This window comes from Rhinopithecus roxellana, chromosome 21 (assembly GCF_007565055.1).
Source record: "Rhinopithecus roxellana isolate Shanxi Qingling chromosome 21, ASM756505v1, whole genome shotgun sequence".
In the NCBI taxonomy this organism is placed as follows: domain Eukaryota; kingdom Metazoa; phylum Chordata; class Mammalia; order Primates; family Cercopithecidae; genus Rhinopithecus; species Rhinopithecus roxellana.
In genome coordinates this window covers 80,312,319-80,334,058 of record NC_044569.1, presented here as the reverse complement: position 1 = coordinate 80,334,058, position 21,740 = coordinate 80,312,319, and the positions used below count along the sequence as shown (strand labels likewise).

Sequence of the window (21,740 nt, the reverse complement as noted above, 5' to 3'; positions counted from 1 at the left end):
ACAGCCTTCTCTTCCCTCCTCTGAACATTTAGGTATGATGCTTAAAGCACTGTAAGTGTTTAGAGAAGGGGAGAGGGGTGCAGCCATGATCATGACAGTCCAGGAGGGGATCACAGAACAAAGTGGGGTGAGGTAGCATGGAGAAGTGGCCTGGAGAGGAGTTTTAGAGTCCAACCACGGTGAGGAGGGAACCTGCACTGAGGAGTAGCCTGATGTGCAGTGTCAGAAGTCTAACAGGAAGAAGAAAATGTCCAAGCAAGGTGGGTGGCCTGTCATCGAGTCACAGCCTGTGTGCAATGAGAAGACCATCCACATGGGGGCGGTATGGTAGCCAAAATGGAAGACTGGCTACCTACAAGGCAATAATCAAATATCTAGATATATTAAGAGTAAGATAAGCTGGTTTCTCACTGTCAGAGAAGTTAGAGACATCTATGGAAAGAGAGGAAACTAGAATGGACCATGGGGTATTAGATTAGGATTGGGGTTATTAGATTAGGATTGGAGGTATCAGTGAACTCAGGATTACAAGATAGAGATATCTGGAAATAAATGTAGATATAAATTGTGTTATGTTTATATATTATGTAAATAGGCTCACACACTTCTTCTACATGATGTTCCTTGTCTCCAAGACAGAGAAGTTAAGGAAGCATTCACACATACACAGGTGCATGTACATGGGTATTCATACATATACATTAGTATACTTTTGTGAGATCTCTCTTAGATCTAGGAGCAGCAACACCCTTAACAAAAAAGAGCACACCTTTCATGACATCCTCCACTAATGGGAATCACGGCTTCTTGAAGAAAGGGTTCATTCCTGGACTGGGGCAGAGAAAGTATACTATAAGATCAGAACACTTTAACATGCTTCAAAATAAGGAAGTGATCAAAGAATGACTGAGGTTGGGCATGGTGGCTTACACCTGTAATCCCAGCGCTTTGGGAGGTGAAGTTGGGGGGACCACTTGAGGACAGGAGTTTAAGACAACTCTTGGCAAGATAGTGAGACCCTATCTCTTAAAAAAAAATAAAAATAAATAAATAATAATGGAGACATGTCAGAGTGCACAGCAGCCAGCTTTAATGGGCTCTTGTGGACCAAATGTGGGACAATTTAAGCATAATAGCCTAGTGAAAAAAGGAAATAATGAAGGCATACATAGAGATGCACACACACGTGTGTGTGTCTGTGTGTGTTTGTATATGAATACACTGAAAGTTTGAAGAGGAACAGGATATTTCCACAGTTTAAAAGAACTTCCTCACAAAATACTATTTAATTACAAAAGGGAAAGGAGCAAGTTTATACTGGAAAAGCTTGGCAAATACACTTTAATACAATGATCAAGTGAACAGCATCAGTATTGAGTCAGATCAAAGTTGTGTGCCACCTAACAGGACGCAAGAAGAACGCAACAGAATTTATTTTATTTCTCCCAAAGGTACATAATCTGAATCTGAGTAGGAGACATTATGCAAACTCAAATTGGTTTATAACGTTCAAAAGTGTCAAGGTCATGAATATCACGGAAAGACTAAAGAACTCATCCAAATGAAGGAAACTACAGAGACATTACAACTCAATGCAGTGACAGATTTAGTACTGGATGCTGTTGCTAAACGTGACACTACTGGGACAACTGGCTAAATTTGGATAGAATCTAAGAATTACATGATAATCATCACTGTTAATTTCCTGATTTTCACTGGTTACACTGTGCTTATGTAAGACAACATGTCCTTGTTTATAGAAAATACACCTTTCGGCCGAGTGCTGTGGCTAATGCCTGTAATCCCAGAACTCCGGGAGGACAAGGCGGGTGGATCACCTGAGGTCAGGAGTCCAAAACCAGTTCGGCCAACATGGCGAAATCCCACCTCCACTAAAAATACAAAAAATTAGCCAGGTGTGGGGGCAGGCAGCCATAGTCCTAGCTACTCGGGAGGCTAAGGAAGGAGAATGGCTTGAACTCGGGAGGCGGACGTTGCAGTGAGCTGAGATCATGCCACTGCACACCTGGGTGTAAGGGTAAGACTCTGTCAAAAAAAAAGAAAAAGAAAAAGAAAAAGAAAAAAAGAAAATACACTTTTCAAGTAATCATATATTGGGGGAGAAAGTGACACTGGATCACCTGGCTGCAGACTTATTCTCAAATAAATAATAAATAAACTTCTTCTCAAACGCCTTCACATTTTCTAAAAGTTTGTGATTATTTCAACATTTTTTTTAAAAAAGATGATGGAGGGCACAGGCCCTTCTGATGCAGTAGTCCACACACAGGCCAGCCTTCTGGAGAAAAGCAGCACAAAGACTGAAGTGTGGGTGTGAAGAGACAAATGAAAGATATCTCACTTAGTCTCCAGTGACTTCCCTTTGTACATCTGACACTATTGCTTGTATATGATTGACACATTGATGATCTCTCATGGATTTGTTATTTTCTATCTATTCTCTGGCTCTTTCCCATCCTCTTTCTTATCCACATTCTCCACAAATACATGTACTTCTCTGTGATGACTATGCTATCTCCCAATCTCATCAAATCCCATAGCAGACACAATAATCTATGAATATATTATCATTAACTCCATCTTCTACTGTCTTAAAACCTGCATACATAATGACTTTCTGGACATTTCAAAGAGTGGAAGCATTTCAATCCAACATGTCAAAAATAAAACTTAATTTCGACTCCTCTTCAACAGGTGCTGTTAATTGCCTATCAAGCATCTACCCCAACCTGTATATCCCCTGGTAAAACTTGTAAAAAACAGATTTTTACAGTATCTCTGACCTCTACCATAAGTGCACCATTTTACTTCAGGAGATGATGAACACACTCTCTAAGCTCCAAGGACAGGCATATTTGGTTTAAGCCAATTTGTATATTCCATTCCCTTGGCTACAGTCATTGTTTAAGAAATGATCATGTGATCTAAATGGTACCACTAGTGTGAATCTTAGGTCTTTTGCTTGAAATACTAGTATTCTCCCCATGCACTGAGGCAAGTGCTCACATCTTGATTCAGATAGCCATCCTACACAAAGAGATTCGGGTTTAGAAAATATCAGCAAGGCAGAAGATTTTATGAAGTATTTATTTAAATAATTAAATGGACCTTCAATAATAACGGAGACCTAGGACCAACAACAAGAAGCCCACTCAAACTTCCATCTTCTAATTAACTGAGCCAACAAATGTCCTTTTATGACTTAAAAATCTTTGAGTTGGACTTTCTTTTACTTGCAGTATAATGTATGAAGAATAAACTTAAGTATAAAACTAGATACAGCAATGTGATAAAACTGGGGTAAATTTAAAATATAATCTAAGATAATCAGAATTTTACAAAACAGAATGGGAAGTACAAATATAGGAAAACAAAACACCCAGAAAGACTGCCTTGACAGCCGGCATTGTCAAGATAAATGTGAACTCAGTTCCCATATTTTGAGGATGTAATACTGGAATGAACCCGTTTCACACGGGTCCAGAGTAGGAGGTCCTTTTAGGACTACTTCATACTAGAAAACAGTAGAAACTTGGGGTAGTCAAAGGAGGAAAACAAGAAACCGAGGAGTTTCAGATTTTGTAAACTATGTGAAGACATAATTGAAATTTTAGGTATTTCACATAATTGTAGGACCTTCCACTGGCTCTAATAAATCTATGTAATCAAATTCCCATTCCCATGCCATCTCCACTCATTATGGTCACGAAATAACGGTGTTCATCTTCATTTGGACATTTGCAATAAGCTAGACTAAAACAGCAGCAGTTTTGCTAGTTTGTTGCACCAAGTCACCTATCCCTTTCTGCTAGAAAAGAAGGTTGAGCCCACCTTTGACAGAAAGAGAGCATACTAGCTCTAAATTTCTTGCTATAAAATGCTGACAGGCCCACAGAGCTTCTCTTTCTTAAGTCACTCTAGAAAAAATCTCTAGTTTCCTTCTAGACCTTTAACAATCCCATTTTATAGCTGTCATTTATTCCTCTTCATCCTGGTAGAAAATATGTCTGGATTTCATTCCTTCCATTTCCAACTCCAATACCAAGGTCAAACATTTATCTCATACCTCAACTACTGCAACTGTCTCCTAACCAGCCTCTCTGTGTCTTATCTTTCTGCTGTCCAATCCATCATTCACAGAGATGCTTGCTCCCAAAAAAGAAAATAAGGACTGCATTTTATGTATCCTTTGGATTCTCTTCCCTTCTCCTATGCCCAGGCATGAGAATACATGTTTAAACTATTTCTTGTATGTCATTTCCCATTTGACAAGTTTTTGATGGTACCTACTGGTGTCAGAAAAAGTTCAAAGAGTTTAGCCTACAATCAGGCCATCAAGGTTGTAGACCATATTCCCCTTCAGCAGAATAGCCCCCCATTTTCTCCTTTAGGTGGCTCCAGTCATACGGAGACACTAAATCTTCTGGAACACACAAGCAATATGTCTTTGTAAATAGCAGGCCTTTCCTTTGTAAAATTCACTTTTCTTTGGCTCTACTTAAGAAACACCCACCAGTCCTTTAAGGTTCAACTTAAGCATCCTCTCTACTATAAAAATCTTCTCCAATACTACATTCAGATTAAACTTCTTCATCCTCTACATCTTCAAAAGACTTTCTTTGTACTTCTATTATGACATTTATATGATTCTAACTGGTTTTATACTAAACTTGGTAAAACACGCATCCATTTATTAAACTTCTTTTCTAGTAGTGAACAGAGTATTACATTTCCATATGAAGTTGTTTTTCTCCCTTCTGTTATTCTTCCACAAGATTTATTCTTGTATCCTCCACAAGATCCATTCCTGCATACAGCATACAATATATGTTCAGTAAATATTTTTTGAATAAAAAAAGTTTCTCAATGGACTAAGTGTTATTCAAGGACGAGCACTGTGCCTTATTCAATTATATTTCTCACAGCGACTAGAAAAAAACTGAGTAACACAAACTGCTAGAGGTTGAAGAAAATATTGGGCTTAGACTCTGGCCACCAATATTTTACTAAAACTAGGACAATCTGTTATTTTTTCATTACAAAAATATGTATTGAGTACACTTTTGGTATGTTTTGGGGGTTGTGTCCCCTCCAAACCTCATGTTGAAATGTGACCTCCAATACTGGGGGTGGGCCTAGTGGGAGGTGTTTGGCTCCTGGGGGCAGATCTCTCATGAATGTCTTGGTGCTGTCCTCATAGCAGTAAGTGAGTTCTCCCTCTGTGAGTTCAAGAGAGATCTGGTTGTTTACAAGAGTCTGGCACTTCCTTCCTCTCTCTCTTGCTCCCTCCCTTGCCATATGACATGACTTCACCTTCTACCATGAGTATAAGCTTCCTGAGGTCCTCATCAGAAGCAGATGCCAACAGTATGCTTTGTGTATAGCCTGCAAAACCATGAGCCAAATAAATCTTTTTTCTTTTTAAATTACCCAGCCTCAGGCATTCTTATAGCAATGCAAATGGACTAACACAGCTGTAGACGCCAAACCTTACTTCTGAAGCTGGAGACAGATTTGTAAACTGCACCTGTGCTGAAGTGGAGGACGTTGTTGTATAAGCTAATAAATCAGATCTCTCCCCCAAAAGTTTCTAACCCCTAAATTATAAGTCACACAAGCTTGTAACTGAGGAGTCATCAGTGGCTCCTTCCTATACCTGCTTCAAGTGTTATTTGACAAAATGTAAAATTGTGACTACTGGAGAACAAGGTGGTGAAGGAGAATGAGGATAAGGATGATGACAGCTGCATTTTTCTCCTCTTTAATTTCAACTCAATCCTCCAAAATCAAACCCTCATTATGCCTTTTGGGAACAACTAAAATTCCTTTAAAACTATTCTTTCTACTTTCATGTTTCCCATGCCTGTCATTCTCTTTCAGTACTGTCAGAATAATTTCCTTAAAAAGTAATGGTCTTATTACATCATAGCTCCATTCAAAATCCTTCAATGGCTTTGTATTACAGATGCAGGGAGAACACCATTCAGACTCCTCAGCTTCATATTCAAGCAATATTCCAAAGTCAACTTCCAATCTGTCCTTCCAAAATCATTTGCACCATTCTTCCTACAAGCCAGACTTCCACCAAATTAGCTTTTGATTTTGTACCCTTGGACTCTCACTTGGCACTTTTCCATTCATTTAATTCAGATTCTACCTCTGTATCTCAAGGCCCAATTCAAGAATTTTAAATTTGACTCTGATATTTCCCTTCTGCATATAAAAGTGCAATATACTTTGTACTTTTCCCCTCAAGCTTACCTGTTTCTAACTCATATTTTGGTTACTTACAAACACAGTTTATGTATCCAACTACAGTGCATTTAATCACTCATTCAATAAGCATTTACTGTCTTGCTATTACTCCAAAGCACCCAGAACATATCATATTCAGGATAGATATTAAGTAAATGTTGTTGAAAGAGAAAAAACTCCTATTGAAATGAAAATGTACCCAAAATCAAAATAATCTCTTTCCAAATATGAACAATAATCACCACCAAAGAGACACATATATGTTGCTTATCATATTTAAATATGTATGAAAGAAGATGGGTAAGTCAGTAGAAAACAGAATCAAATAAAAAGCTAAGAAAACTTATTCAAAGTAATATGGAAATATTGAATAAATTTTGTCCACTTCAATTCATGGATGTACCTATCATCTCAAGACACAAATTCATAAATATACATGCATTAAGTCCATCAATTGAAAATGATACACAGTTTCAGAATTTACTGAAATAAGAATCATAAGGGAATGTTTCATAGACAGCAGTTAATAAATTTTGTGAAATTTAATAAAAGTTTATGTGATGAAATTTTTTTCCTTTTCCTTCCTAAGCAAACAGCCTTAAAAGATGATTGATGCCTGCTATTATGCATCTATTTTTGTATTTCCTTATTTTAGAAGCTTTTCAAAAATATAAAAATACACTTAAAGCATTTCCAGATATATTTTAAAAATGGTAAAAGGTGATTATTTATAGGCAATCATATTCATACTGATAGACTCTCAGAGAGCAATTGCAAACATAAATTTTAAATGCCTTTTGGAAATAGTTGAGGATGAAAACATTTACATAATTTCTTAGAAACCTTGGCTTTTTATTGCTGCATTTCAATATTCCCTCTGGGCAAAGGAGCAGCTACTCTAAAGATTTATTTGATAATGGAATGCTTGATTTCTTTGTTTTCCCTTTCCAATGTAAGTTTATAGTTTTCACTCTACCACAATGTACCGTATTTTAAAATGTGAATTGGCACACTATTAAGAATAAAAATGGTTCTGTTTTAGCAGATTAAATAAGCTAATGACAGCAATAAATAGATACACATAAATTACAGAAATATACTATATCTGTATATAAGTCATCTTTGATAACAGCCCTGCCTCTTCATCATAATGTAACTAGTGGCTGATATCAAATGTCTAAAACTTCTACTTACCTGCCTATCCACTTCTGGGAGCAAAAGCAGGAGGTATTGTTGAAAATGCTGAGGTAAAGAAGCAAACGTATGTTTATTTATTAATGCCCTCAAGTTAGTGTTGACAAGAATAGATCCTGGGGTTTCTATGTCAATGTCCTCAGCTTTGGTCCATTTCAAGTGCCCTGTGATGAACAAGCAAGAGGCATGAATTTACTACAGGTAGAGGGAAATGTGTATGTACGTACACACAAACACAGCCATGTATAGCTAGTGAACATGTATATTCAATTATATGTTTTTTTCTATCCCTTTTACAAATGGTATTTCAGAAGAGAAATTCCCAAAGCTTCTTCCATTATGTTTCTGTCTGGCTTCAGTTATCTTTAGTTTTCATAATGTATACTTCACTCAATATCTTCTATATTTTTAGCTCAAAGTAGCACCAGGTTCCAATAAAAAAAAAAAAAATTAGTTGTGAGTTTCCAGTTAATCAGAGTTTTCAAAAACTCCAAATGCATGAACAGTAATAACTACCATTCATGTAAGTTCTATAAGACCTAGGATTAGTGATAACAGAAACAACAGTACTGTTAATTTTAATAGGGATAATTATAGCAAAAATAGCTGCGTGTTCCTCATGTGTCAGGCAATGCACTAAGCACTGGATTATTTCAGAAGGTTCCTATTTAAGGCATTTCCACAGGTGATAATTTAAAAAGCATTAAAAAAAAAATTAGATTGGGCGCAGTGGCTCAAGCTTATAATCCCACCACTTTGGGAGGCTGAGGCAGAAGTCTTGCCTGAGCTCAGGAGTTTAAGGCCTGTTTGGGCAAAATGGTGAGACCACATCCCCACAAAAAATATTTTTTAAAAATTAGCTGGGTGTGGTGGCATGCACCTGTGTTCCCAGCTACCCCAGAATCTGAGGTGGGAGGATCGCTTAAGCCCAGGAGGTAGGAGTGCAGTGAGCCATGATTGTGCCGCTGCACTCAGCCTCAATGACAGAGTGAAACTCTCAGAAAGTAAAAAATGAAAATAAATTAGCCACTATGTCTGAAATGCAAATATGCTCTGCAGGATAATTCCACAACTCAAGGCACACTGACCTCCAACAGAAAGCTGAATGTAGAGTTCGCATCTCAAAATCATGACACACAAGAAAATAACATACCATAAGGGACAATCAACTGAGGCATCAAACACAGACAGAAGAATTACTATTCCATTACTTGAGCTATGATAACTACTTGAATGTGATTATACAGAGTATGTTTTAAATCAGAGGTCAGAAAATTATGGCTCATGATTTATATCTGGTCCAATGCTTGTTTTACCAAATAAAGTTTTACTAGAACAACATCATGTCCAGTCGTTTATATATCGTGTATGTCTGCTTTTGCACTACAATGTGGAGCTGAAGAGTTGTTACAGAAATCACCTGGCCTGTAAAGCCTACAGTATTTACTCACTGGCCCTTGAGGGAAACAGTTTGCCAATCCTTGTTTTAAATAACTAAAGACAAAAGAGTGAATTTTTTTAATTATGAAAAAATAGGATACTATAATAAAAGAACAGTCAAACTTTAAAGAGAACCAAATAATACTTCTAGAAATACAAATTTAATTAAGACCTTTAAAAATGTTTCAGTGGAGAAAAAAATTATTGCGTAATTAAGATACAAACTTAAGGAAATAATTAGAGGGTAGTGTAAAAATGATGAATCAAAATGTGATAGGGAAGAAATACAAAGAATGTAGTAAGAAGCCAAAATGTATATTTATAGAAGGTTCTGAATTTAAAAAAAATAGATTGCAGAGAGGCAATATTTGAAAAGCTAAATATTTTTCAGAATTGAAATAATGATTAAAGTTCTTAAATAAAAGCTACATACCAAATCTCAAGAGAGATAAATACCCATTCCTCCATCTAGTGTTGAAATCTCCAAACATTAATAATAAAAGGAATATCTTAAAACTACTTTTAACAAAAACTCGATTATCTCCAAGAAATTACAATGAGATGAATAGAAATATTATCAATAAATCAATAAAGAAGACATTTAAATCTCTTCAAAAGGACAAGAGAAATTGTGTCAATTTAGAATTTCATTTATAACTATGTCTCTAAAAAATGACAATGATGGCAATTATAAGAATGTTTTTGGTATCCTAAATTGAAACTCTATCCCTTAGAGAATCTTGCTAAAATAACCACTAGTGTACGTTCTTAACAAATAAAGAAATTTTATCAAAGAAGAAATTCAATGGTTGCAGAGGCAAGGATAAGCAAAGAGACTAATAATAGACATGAGTAAATCCAAACAAACATTCATTGTAAAAAATAATACTAATGACTTATGGAGGAATCAAACAAAGTGGAAATAAAATACTTCACAATAACTATATGCAACATGGTAAGATGTAATTGAAATGAGGGCACTATAAAACTCTGATATGCTTTGGGAACAGCCATATGAACTAGTTCTTTATTTTGTTAAAACTGTACATAGCTATTGGAAGAAAAAAAAGAATTACAATTTCCAAATAAATGGATAGATGGAAAAACTCAATCAAATGGAAGGCAGAAAAGGAGGAAAAAAATTAAATAAAATTAAGCACAAAACAATCACAATAAAGGTAACTGGATTTCCACATTAGATTTTAAAAATAACAACATCCATTTACTTGCTGCTTAGAAGAAATACACTTAAAATAAAAATTATATGGAAAGAATAATAATTAGAAAACGAATAAACTAAAAACTACTAATCAGAAATTCAAAACAACAAAAAAGCCATACTGCAATACTAACATCAGACCAGATAAACAAAGGTAAAAATATCTATTATTAGGGATGAGAAAGGTCATTCCTTAAGTGTTTAAGGATTAATTTACTGGGAATATATAGTGACCTTGAACCTACATTCATTTAAATAGTACAGCCTCAACATGTCAAACTCAGGTAATAACAAAGAAATTAACATCACATAATGTTACCAGAAAGTCTTAACATATATTACCAAAACCTGATAAATTGGATCAAAAAAAAAATTGTCTTAAGGTTACAGAGGACTTTTACAACTCAATAATCAATCTTGAACCAACAAATTTAACACAGGGTATTGTACTGAGCCATGAGAGAAAGGAGTTTTTTCCCCAGCATTCAAAAGCAACAAGAAAACAAAACATTACACAACTGTCCAGTGAGTCTCAACAGATACTGAAGAATAATCTAAAGCCTCATCTTTCTGCCCCAAAAGAAATTAAATACAGTACCATATTACAAAGGTATCAATTATCTAACACCCCACATATCCATTATATGTTTAGACATTCAAAAACACACTTGTATGTACTTTACACGTTACAGAAAAAAAAACTGTAACGGAAATTATAAAGTATTTGAATTTTTAATGGTACCAAATTTTTTCATATGCCACTCAATTGATTTTAAAGGCAAATTGCATATATTAGAGGGTAGAAAAAATTCAAAATTAAAAGTTTACATGTAAAAATAATGAAGTTAATGAATGAACTAAAGAATAATTAGAAAGAAGGAAGGAAAGATGAAAAGAAAAAAGCAGGCATTCATTAAACAGAAAACAATAATGAAAACCATCAACAATAAAAAATATTTTTTATTAAGCTCTTAAAAGACATCTCTGGCCTGAGATGGTATAAACAAATGTGAAGAGGAATGAAAGGTAAGGACACAATACTTGATAGAGTACATATTTAAAGGTAGATATAATTATAACTAAAAGTAGATTTTAAAAAGCATAATATTATGACTCTTTGCAATGTCATTGGAGACAAATTATTTTAAGTTTTATACATTTCCAAATTTAACCTGAAAAGAGAAAGATAAATGTGTAAAATATTTTTAAAAAATGAATTTGTGCCCTCTTTCCCACATATACACAAAGCACAAATTATACAAATTATAAACGGCTCTAAAGATAAATTGTATGTGGGGTAGGAGACTTACTTTCTTGACCTAGTCTCTGGAACTTCCTATTTCATTATATAAATATTTCAGAAAAAAAGAAAAAACTTCTTCAATTGACTTTATAAAAATAATATAACCTTTATTACAAAAGAAAGAGAAGTAGGACAATATGAGAGAGACTGTACTAGCCAATCTTACAAATACATAAAATTTTACAAGTTATTTCTATTCAAAAAATCTAATATTTGTTGAGTTGAGATGTCGGGTATGTAGGTGTCTGTTCTACTAGCATGTGTATTTTTCTATATGTTTGAAATATTTCACAATAAAAACCTTACACCAGAATTAGGAAGAAGCTTCTTTTCTCAGAAGTAGAGGCAAAGGCCAAACCTAGAGGCAAAAATGTTGAAAAATACATATATATGAAAAAAATTTTGCTTAATTCTTATTAAATGGCATAAATATTCTCATGTAACAGAGTTGAGGTCATTTATTGAGAGTGACTCTGATCGGAGGAAATGTTAGAAAACTGAGAAAAATGTAAAACTTTTTATTTTCTACTTCTGAAACATGTCATGAGCAATGTGAGAAATAGGAACTTACACTGCTATTATTTAGTATGGTTCAAAATGTTTAAGAATATCAGAATAAAGACGCTTCAGAGAGGCACATAGTCTTTTATGACAAAGTCAAAAGAAGAACTATTTCAAAGATGTCCACCTAAGCAAAAATATGTTTTATGATTTTGGAACAAAGACAGAGAAGATGAACTAAATTTCTTGCCACAAAGGATGTTTAATTCCATTTTAATTATCCTTACACGTGTACTCTTAATTGGCTTAAGAACAATCCAATTAAATATGATTGTCTTATCTCATTAAAGTTGGTACCTCATATCTCCCAACAGTACCCAGAGAAGGAAAAAAGATGTAGTCGTTTTAGTGTTTAATTCCCAGACACTTGGCCTAGAGGGTCTGAGGTAGGGCAAAGGAGAAAAGAAGCAACAATTGCTACATTGCCACAGTCTATGCTATACAAGAAGACACCCGACTGATCTCATGATAAAAATCATGGGGAATGTGAAGGAAATTCTCTATTTGGCCACAGGGAGTTCGAAGACCACCAACCTGTGAAAGTTGCAGGCTCCAGAACTCTTATTGATCACTGGGTAGTCTGCTGGCTTCCGGACTCACATTTCCCAGAAGGGAGCCCATACAAGGATTATGCATGAAGTGTGCACACAAAGAGACACAGACACACTCACACAGAGAAGCACACGCAAAAGGCAGACCAGGCAGACAAGAAGCACTGCTCAAACACAGAGTTCTACACCAAAGAGTTCCTCATGCTCTCAAGAAATTAGAGAGGAACGATTCCGAAAAACAGGTCTGCTAGGTGTAGTGGCTCACGCCTGTAATCCCAGCTACTTAAAAGTCTGAAGTGGGAGGACTGTTTTGAGGCCAGCAGATCCAGACTAGCCTGAAAAACAGCAAGACCCTGTATCTAAAACAAACAAACACCAGCATAATGGCGCATGCCTGTAGTCCCAGTTACTTGGGAAGATGAGGCAGAAGGATTTCTTGAGCTCAGGAGTTTGAGGCTGCAGTAAGCTATGATGGTATCACTGCACTTCAGCTTGCACATCAGAGCGAGACTATGTCTCTAAAATGAAATTAAATTAAGTGGCGCTCAGAGAAGAAAAATCAGCTTCCAAAGAATAAAATCTAATGGGAAAAATATCTATCAGAGGGCAAAATCTAATCAATATACAACATGAATCAATGTAGTCTTCATAAATGAAGAAATTGTGTAAAAAGTCTACATGGAGCACTGAGTCCATTAAAATATAGTACCAGGGTTAATGAACTATAGGAATTATGGTTAAACAAATAGAACATAAATGTTATCAACTTTGATATTCAAAAAATATTGTAACAAAAACATGCAGATAGGAAGGTCTGTAGTGTAATTATTTCCCTATCTTTTAAAAATATATTGTCCAAAGTTGAAATGAGTAGTTAAAAAGGTAATCATTCTTATTTCAGTTTCTCATATTTGTAATAACTCTGGAGAAAACCTTTAGATATAAATATATCTTGTGGCAATATTTAACAATTTTGTTTTTTAGTTTTACTTTTTTATTATTTAATATAAAATTAATTAAATTTTGTACTTTTAACTAAAATGGTGTAATACAGGTTTTCTAATATCTCTGGCTATAGATATACAGTAAGAAATGTCAAATAACATTTATAATGCACTGGAGAGAATTATTTTGGATGAAAAGATGTGCGGTTATTATTCAAACTTTATTTTTATATTTATGCTTTGGTTTATTTAAAGAGTATGTACCATTTTATAAAACCAACAAAGCTATAATTCTTCTCTCCAAAAACATTAAACCAAATAAAATACATTGGAATGAATCCCAGAAGTTAAGCCCACCAAGGACATTTATTAAAACCCCCTTGGAGACATCCATTAGAAGCTTACATTTGTTTAGCAAGCACTTTTTAAACTCCTACTACATGATTGCGTAGGAAGAAGTATAATTAAAACTACTTTAGGTCAATGACCTTGAATTCAAAGAACTTACATTTTAGTTAGGGAAAATTGTAAGACATCAAGATATAGAAAACAAGTGGTAAGAGGGTAAGAGTATATTACTAAAGAAAGTTTAAAGTTGTCACAAATCTGTGTTCTAAGTGCCATGAAGACAGTGAGATGATAATGTACTAGGATTGTCTCAGAAATCTTCATGGGAGAGGGTTTTAAGTGGTTTATCCTTTGCTAAGGCAAGGAGAGAGGGTATTATTAAAACAACTGATTAGGCAAGAAAAACATATGCTTCTAACCACATTTGCAGCTGGCACCTACCCTTCATCCCAGCAGATGAAGTTTCTACTGCCTGGTTATTTGGTAGTTTAACATTTACTGTTATAATAATTTTCAAGGTCTATAATAAAGGAGTCCTTGTAGACATTGTTAGCATTTGTTTTATGCATATCAGAACAGTGTTTTCTATTGTACTTGATTAAGAAATAGGAAAGGGACCACCAAAGTTTTGTTTTGTTTCATTATAACCTCATCAGAGAAATACATACCATTTTAGAAGCACTATATTTTTCAACTGCACTCACCCCGTGACCAAGTCTATTCAATCAGTGGGCTATTCAAAGAAATATCATCATAGTTTTCATGCAGAACCCTGGCCATGGGCAAACAAACAGAACAAAACCAAAAACCTACATCAACAGTTGTAGCTTCCCAAGCTGGGTGGTATATTTCTCAGGAGAACTTCGAGATTACCATCAGAATTAGAATGACTGAGGAAATTTTTTTCTTTTATTTTCAACTTAAGATTTAAAACTGAGGTTGAGAAATTTTGAAGCTTCTTATTATTATTCTTGTTTTATTCTGTGCTTCTAACCCTCTCTAGGGAAGCTGAGCATGAAAGAGTCTGAGGGGGCCTATGGTGCCTCCTATACTGAAGAGTGTTGAGAGAACATACTGGGGCTCCATTGTGTCTTGGGCTACACTCCTTAGATTTAAGGCCCAAGTGAAACCCATGCCTTGCACAGGGTGAATATCTTGCAATCTGATAAAGCAACTAATTGCTAGAAATCAAGAGGAGGCACTTAGGGGACAATTAGAAGAACTTTGTATAATTTCAGGAAAATATCACAATGAGAAAAAAATTGTACACTTATACCCTGAACTCTGGTTTTCACTGGATTTTGTTTCAGAATTATTAACTTAAATTAGAACAGACTTACAGCATTTGTTTTAATTCAGCATGGTTTCAACAGGTTAGGACTTATACATACCTACTACTACCTAGAGAAGGCAAGTAAAGTAAAAAACCTCATTTCCAAGACCATATGAATTAGACGACTAACTCGGGTGGAAAAAAATATAGAATAGGGAATACAGGCTGTCTCTATCTGGCTGGCTAAAGGATATGAGGGGGGATCACTCCTTTGCGTTGGATCTGCTACATGCTAGTATACAAAGAATGACCTTCTCCACAAACACAGGACCATTTTTATTCAAGAAGATAGGAGGAATTTCACTATGCTGGACCTCCTAGAATGTGTCATTCATTCATCCAAACTTCTAAGTCATTCAGTTAATTAGAATCAGTCATTCATTCCAAACTCATTGAGAACCTACTAAACAGAAGGGCTATGAAGGTTGTAGTAAGGACTACAGATGTGGATAGAAAGGCCACTGTTCCAAGGAGTTAACAACTTAATGGCAAAGAGCAGAATGTATGTAAATATGCCTTACAGAGTATTAAATATCAGTCTGATTCTAACAGGGCATTAAAAACATTACTGTCTAAAAAAGACACGGGTGGCCAGGCACGGTGGCTCACGCCTGCAATCCCAGCACTTTGCGAGGCCGAGGTGGGCGGATCATGAGGTCAGGAGATCGAGACCATCCTGGCTAACACCGTGAAACCCTGTCTCTACTAAAAATACAAAAAATTAGCCAGGCGTGGTGGCGGGCGCCTGTAGTGCCAGCTAATCGGGAGGTTGAGGCAGAAGAAAGGGGTGAACCCCGGGAGGCAGAGCTTGCAGTGGGCTGAGATTGCGCTACTGCACGCCAGTCTGGGGCCACAGAGGGAGACTCCGTCTCAAAAAAAACAAAAAAACAAAAAAACAAAAAAAAAAAGTGGGTTATTTTCTGGAGATGGTTATATTTAAGGACCATCCTTTCATTCCATGTTTTTTCATTTTCTACTGCTGGGCACATATTGGAAACTTTGAAAATACTACTGACTTCATTTGCACAAAATAAGCCATTCCATTCAGCTGCTGGATAGGTTAGTCAGCCAGTCACAGTTCCTACCCAGTAAACACCTGCAGTTTACTTTTGACAGAATTGTACTTCAGCTGGCTTATTTTAAATCCCACCTTCTTCCTCCTTGTGTTTGATACAGAATAGGGTGAGAAATCTTACAATTGCTAGCTCTCCTTCCATGTGTAGTTAGACCTGCACTTTAACACCTATGGTAGTCTCACCATGTCATTTCTTGTATTTCCCTCAGTGGCGCCTACAGGTCTAAAATATAGGTTAGATGATTTAACATTCAGATTATATCCAGAATGAACGGCTTAGACTTTGGAGTTAGATATGTCTTGGCTTGTATCACTTAGCTGTGTCATTTTCATGCAACCTCCTTAAACCTTCAGGATCTCAGTTCCTTCGGCTGTAAAACAGACGTCATTGTACTGTACAAAATTGAAGTAAAATTAAAAGACATAACTTATGTTAAAATACCTAGACCATTCCATTACATATGGCCAGTGAATGTGACTTCACTTCTCCATTCCTCCATTAGTTTCATTATCTCCATTACTTTATAGTCTAGAACAAAGCAGGTTTGAAATACCAGGGGGCACGCCTTCATTACCTTTTAATTTGCTAACAATTAGCCAAAATCCTTCAGCAACACGGTATCTAACATATAAGATGTTTAGTGGCATGCAGGATTTCCTAAGAGCAGGCTTGTATATCAGTCTTTATATCTTTCAGTTGACTTTCAGTATTAAAACAAATTCTGATTCTCTAATTCATTGAGCATGGACTTCAAGATACAAAAATCAGAATACAAGAGATCCTGGGCTGGGCATGGTGGCCCACTCCCCAATCCCAGCACTTTGAGAGGCAGAGGCGGGCGGATCACCTGAGGTCAGGAGTTTGAGACCAGCCTGGCCAACATGGTGAAACCCTGTCTCTACTAAAAATACAAAAATCAGCTGGGAATGGTGGCAGTGCCTGTAATCCCAGCTACTCAGGAGGCTGAGGCAGGAGAATCACTTGAACCCAGGAGGCGGAGGTTGCAGTGAGCTGAGATGGTGCCACTGTACTCTAGCCTGGGCAACAAGAGCAAAACCCTGTCTCAAAAAAGAAAAAAAGAAAAGAAGAATGACTAAATATCTGAGCCCCTGAGAGGATCCTGATAATGGCACACCTTAGTAACTTTCAGTCCTGAAGTAACTAAGGAAATAAATGGGGTTGCCCCTGTGCCTTAAATTTTCATACACTCATTACATGGCACTAACTTTATGGAGGTTGGCAGCCGACTGTTTTTAACTAAAGGTCACTGACGTTTAAATTCCTTAGTGTATGATAATGTGGTACTGTTTTGGATTTTTGGTATATTCTTTATATATCATTCTCCCACTGTAGTTTTCTATTTCAGAAGCTACTTACATTAAAATACTTACTTTACAACACCCAGAATACTAGGAAAGAATATGTCAATGTATAGGTAAGTATGGTTATACACAAACACACATATTTTGGGCTAGAGAATAACTAAAATTATTTAGCCTTGAAAATAATGCAAAACAGAAAATTATGCTATATTTAAAGATTTTAAATAATAAAGATTCTGCTTTCCTAAAGGTCTCTTATTTAAATATAAATAAATCCTATTTAAAGTCTTTTTATTGGAAGTATGTCCCAAGATTTAGCAAAATGTCTGTCATATAGTAACAATTGAAAAAACTTTACTAAAAAAAAATCAGATAAAATCTTGAATTTTATAAACAGATACCCTCTGCAAATAAGAATTATCTCAAGTTGCCAAGAAAGTAAGTGGCCGAACAGGTAATAAAGTTCACATCAATAAATCTGTAGTTTCTGCCAAACATTTTACAAAATATTATAATGATCCAGGTTATTATCATGACCCTATTCACAGGTAAAACAACTCAGAGAGAGAAATGAAGCCATCAGGATCCAGGTGCAACAACAAGGCAGTGGCATTTGAGAATTCTAGTGTTCAAACTAGGATATGTTTATTTCTGTCTTTTTAATTCTCATGCTCTTTTCTGCCTGAATGCTGTTGGGGGTTCCTGATGAAAAGTTATCAGGAAAGTATGTCGAAGTAAACCTGGCGCTGACTTGAAAGACCTGTGGCCTGTGCCTCCCACATTTCTCAGCAATTTTACATTATTTTTTCAGACAGCCACTACTAAATATTTTAAGAAGCACAGACAAAAAGCAAGGAAGAGCAATTTTACTGCAGCAGACGCCACTGACAATGTACTCTCCAGTTCAGTGAACCCTTTATAAAGGTTGCATTTTTTTCTTCCAATACAGCATATTTCAATAAAGTATAACCTCGTTGCACAGACAAAGCACTACACATTAGATAGAATCACAACCCGGCAGATAATTATTTTACATGTATCAATTTTAAGTCTCTTATCTTTACCCTCTGCTTCATCCAATATTATCATCCACAAATTTAGTAATAGGCTTAAGATCATTCAGTTGTAACTATAATGTTTCCTTATTTAGCACCCTTTTTGGTTTTGATAAATGGAGGGAAATTTTAATTTCCTTGTTTAATCATTAAAAAAAAGTTCTGAGAATTTAGATAATTTATTTGAAGAAACATAAATTTCTAAAATATGAAATGGCATAGTCTATTAAACACTCACCTAAACCAGACTTTTTTAATCGTTTTAAGTGCTGACTTGTTTGTTTTCCAGTGGGAGATTTTTGCCCATGTTTCATTTCTTTATCTGAACTGTCTGCTTCACCATTTTTAGATTCGGATCCTAAAAAAGGAAATAGTTATTATGTCATTATCTTCTCTAGCTGTCCTCGAAAAGAAAAATCTAAAATTGTTTGAGGAACTGTAGATATAATCTCCTTTTCTAAGAGTTAATACACTACCTTTGGCCACAATCTGATTCCCCTACTGGATATAAAAAGAGAAGCCCAATAAATCAATCAAACAGAACAAAAAGCAAGAACAGATGGCCTAATAGTGGAGTCAAAACTACATTCACTGATCTGATAGCTTTTAAAAGAAATAGAGTCAGGTCTTTTGTAAAATACACGAATAAGCTTGAACAATACTATGCCATTTTGAGACAATACAAGACAGAGACAGGAAGATGAAGAAGAAAGGAATCTTGAAGAGAGGGAGAGATTATACCTTTATAAATAACTTTATGTTGAAGTAGGAACAGAAAATACAAACGTTAATCTACAATAAATAGAATAGTACATAACTGATAAAGTGACAGAAGGTAAATTAGAAGAAAAGGTCAGGGCTGCACTGGGGTGAGAAGAATGCTGCCAGAACACAAAAACTAATAAAGGATTTCTGATTTTGCAGCACAGGACTGAAGAACAAATTCACACTCACAAAGAACTGCTTTTGATGGTATTATACATCAGCATGTGGTCCACCCTTAAAGTTCAACATTCAAACAAAAGCCAAAGCAACAAAAACAACAAAATTCACCTACACATTTTCTTACACCTACTGTCTTCATTTGCTGATGATGAGCAAGCTGGTACATTTTTCTTTTCTAAACTGGAAATAGTCTATATTTTTGAATCACTGAGTCAAAGGTATAAGAAAATTAAACCAAACCTTAAGTGGAAGTATTATTCAGTTTCAGAAAAAAATCATGACATCTCTCTCAGTGAGGAAGTCTCCTCCAGGAAGAAACTGGCCAAGCATATGGTATTTCAGCTCTTTACCTGAAGGCGAATCCGACTGCTCATCAGACACCTTTAATGGTGTCAAAACAACACGAGGAACAGTCTTGTTTACCATCATTGAGACTCCATTTCTTCTTTTCTGCTGCTGCCTCAAAGCCTACAAAACATAATCAAAAGATACGACATAAAAATATAGCCAAAATAATTGCTCATAATTGAATTAAATGACTCATTTGCCCATCATTAGACAGAACCTCTTAAGAGACTTAAATTCCACAGAGCCCTTAATTTCTCAGGATTCTTAATAGTTACCTTCATGTCATTTTCCCTTAAAAGCATAAAATCAGGCTTTGGCAAAGGGTATAAGCCTGAGACCATTTTCGGTATAATTCTAACAACAAAGCAGCACTTAATGGTTTCTTCTACCTTAGCACTGTGGCTTGAGAGTCCATGGAATTTGAAACTATGACTCCCAAGTCAAATGAATGTAAAATAAATGTTTCGAAACCAGGATAAAAATATATGTGTCTGCACTTCTCTTGCAGGTGCGTCCTCTCCAGCGCACCGCTCAGTCAATCAAGTTAACACTGAGTGTCATCAGTATGTACAGCATGTAAGGACTACAGTATTGATGCACTCACTCAGCCGTGGGGAGCACTGCACAAAATCACTGAACATGGCAGGAATCATTTATTTCTGTGAAGGGAATCAGTCCTAATCTTGGAAACCTTGCAGCACTTGGCTTCTGTCTGCTTGACTTTGGGCATTAACCTTCAGAACACGAACATGACAGGTTCTAGCAAATCCAGGAAAAAATGAAAATGAGAATAAATCTCTCCAAATGGGAGCACTTTGTGTTTCATAAATGAATCGACCACGGTGATAATAATGTAATAAAAGACATTTAAAAGTTTTGAAATACAGCTTATCTAGCTGATCACTTTATATAGAAAATTACCTGTAATAAAAAGGGTCTTAAGCACACGAAACTGAAAAGCCATTAAATTCACAGCCATAGGAATGCTAAAACTCCTCAAAAGGTTAAAAGGCTGGCTTCATACTGTCTCAATCCTTTTTAGTCCTAGTTTCTGTGTAATTTCTACCAATTTTATAACATCCCAGTTACTTGATTAATGTTCTTCGACTAAGAGTTGTCAGAATCTCCTGAAAGACTGCCTTGACTGTATTTTCCCTTGCTGTCATAAAACGATGTCCTTTTATTTGCAAAGGGTATTAGCCAATGTCCAACTTGTCAACCATAAGATTTAGCAACCAAATAATTACAGAAGTGAAAATTAAATACCATTTAAATGAGAGAAAGCATTTAAATTATGCATACAACTTATTCAGATAAGATTTAAAGCCTGATGAGAAAGTAAAAGCTTGGGAAATCTATTACAAATGATATGGTTGCTAATGATAACATAAGACATCTTTTCTTTGATTCTTACATTTACTAAGTTTTCATAAAGTACCCAGCTACTATACATGGGACAGGGGCAAAAAATACAAAGATTAATAAGAGGCCATCCTTCTCACCTTTAGCCTGCTGTCAATAATACATTTAATGAGGACATATGTGTTATAAAATATTTAAGACATTTACTCTTTCTTCAAGATGTATACATAATTGCACATAAATTTCGCACATAATTGAATCAATCTGTCTAGCACTGTACAAGGATTCAAAGTACTTTATATAAATTAACCTAACAATCCAATAATAAAACAGAACACAGCAACATAGCAATTTAAATTACAATTAAGTCCATATCTGCCCATTATGTAAGATTTCACAAAACAATTAAGCCTGCACAAAGAGTGATCAATTTTTAGGAGCCTTTATAGCATATATTTAAACT

General features: G+C 35.5%; 1 protein-coding gene across 1 annotated transcript in view; it reads right to left on the bottom strand.

Moving 5' to 3' along the window:
- The window catches only part of ASXL3 (ASXL transcriptional regulator 3), a 142,159-nt gene that overhangs the window by 57,965 nt on the left and 62,454 nt on the right, over window positions 1–21,740 (bottom strand). The window contains exons 5-7 of the mRNA XM_010380520.2: window positions 19,918–20,035; window positions 18,861–18,980; window positions 7,471–7,634 (exon numbers count right to left, since the gene is read on the bottom strand). Coding sequence (XP_010378822.2) covers window positions 7,471–7,634; window positions 18,861–18,980; window positions 19,918–20,035 — 402 coding nt within the window. The remainder of the gene's footprint in view (window positions 1–7,470; window positions 7,635–18,860; window positions 18,981–19,917; window positions 20,036–21,740) is intronic.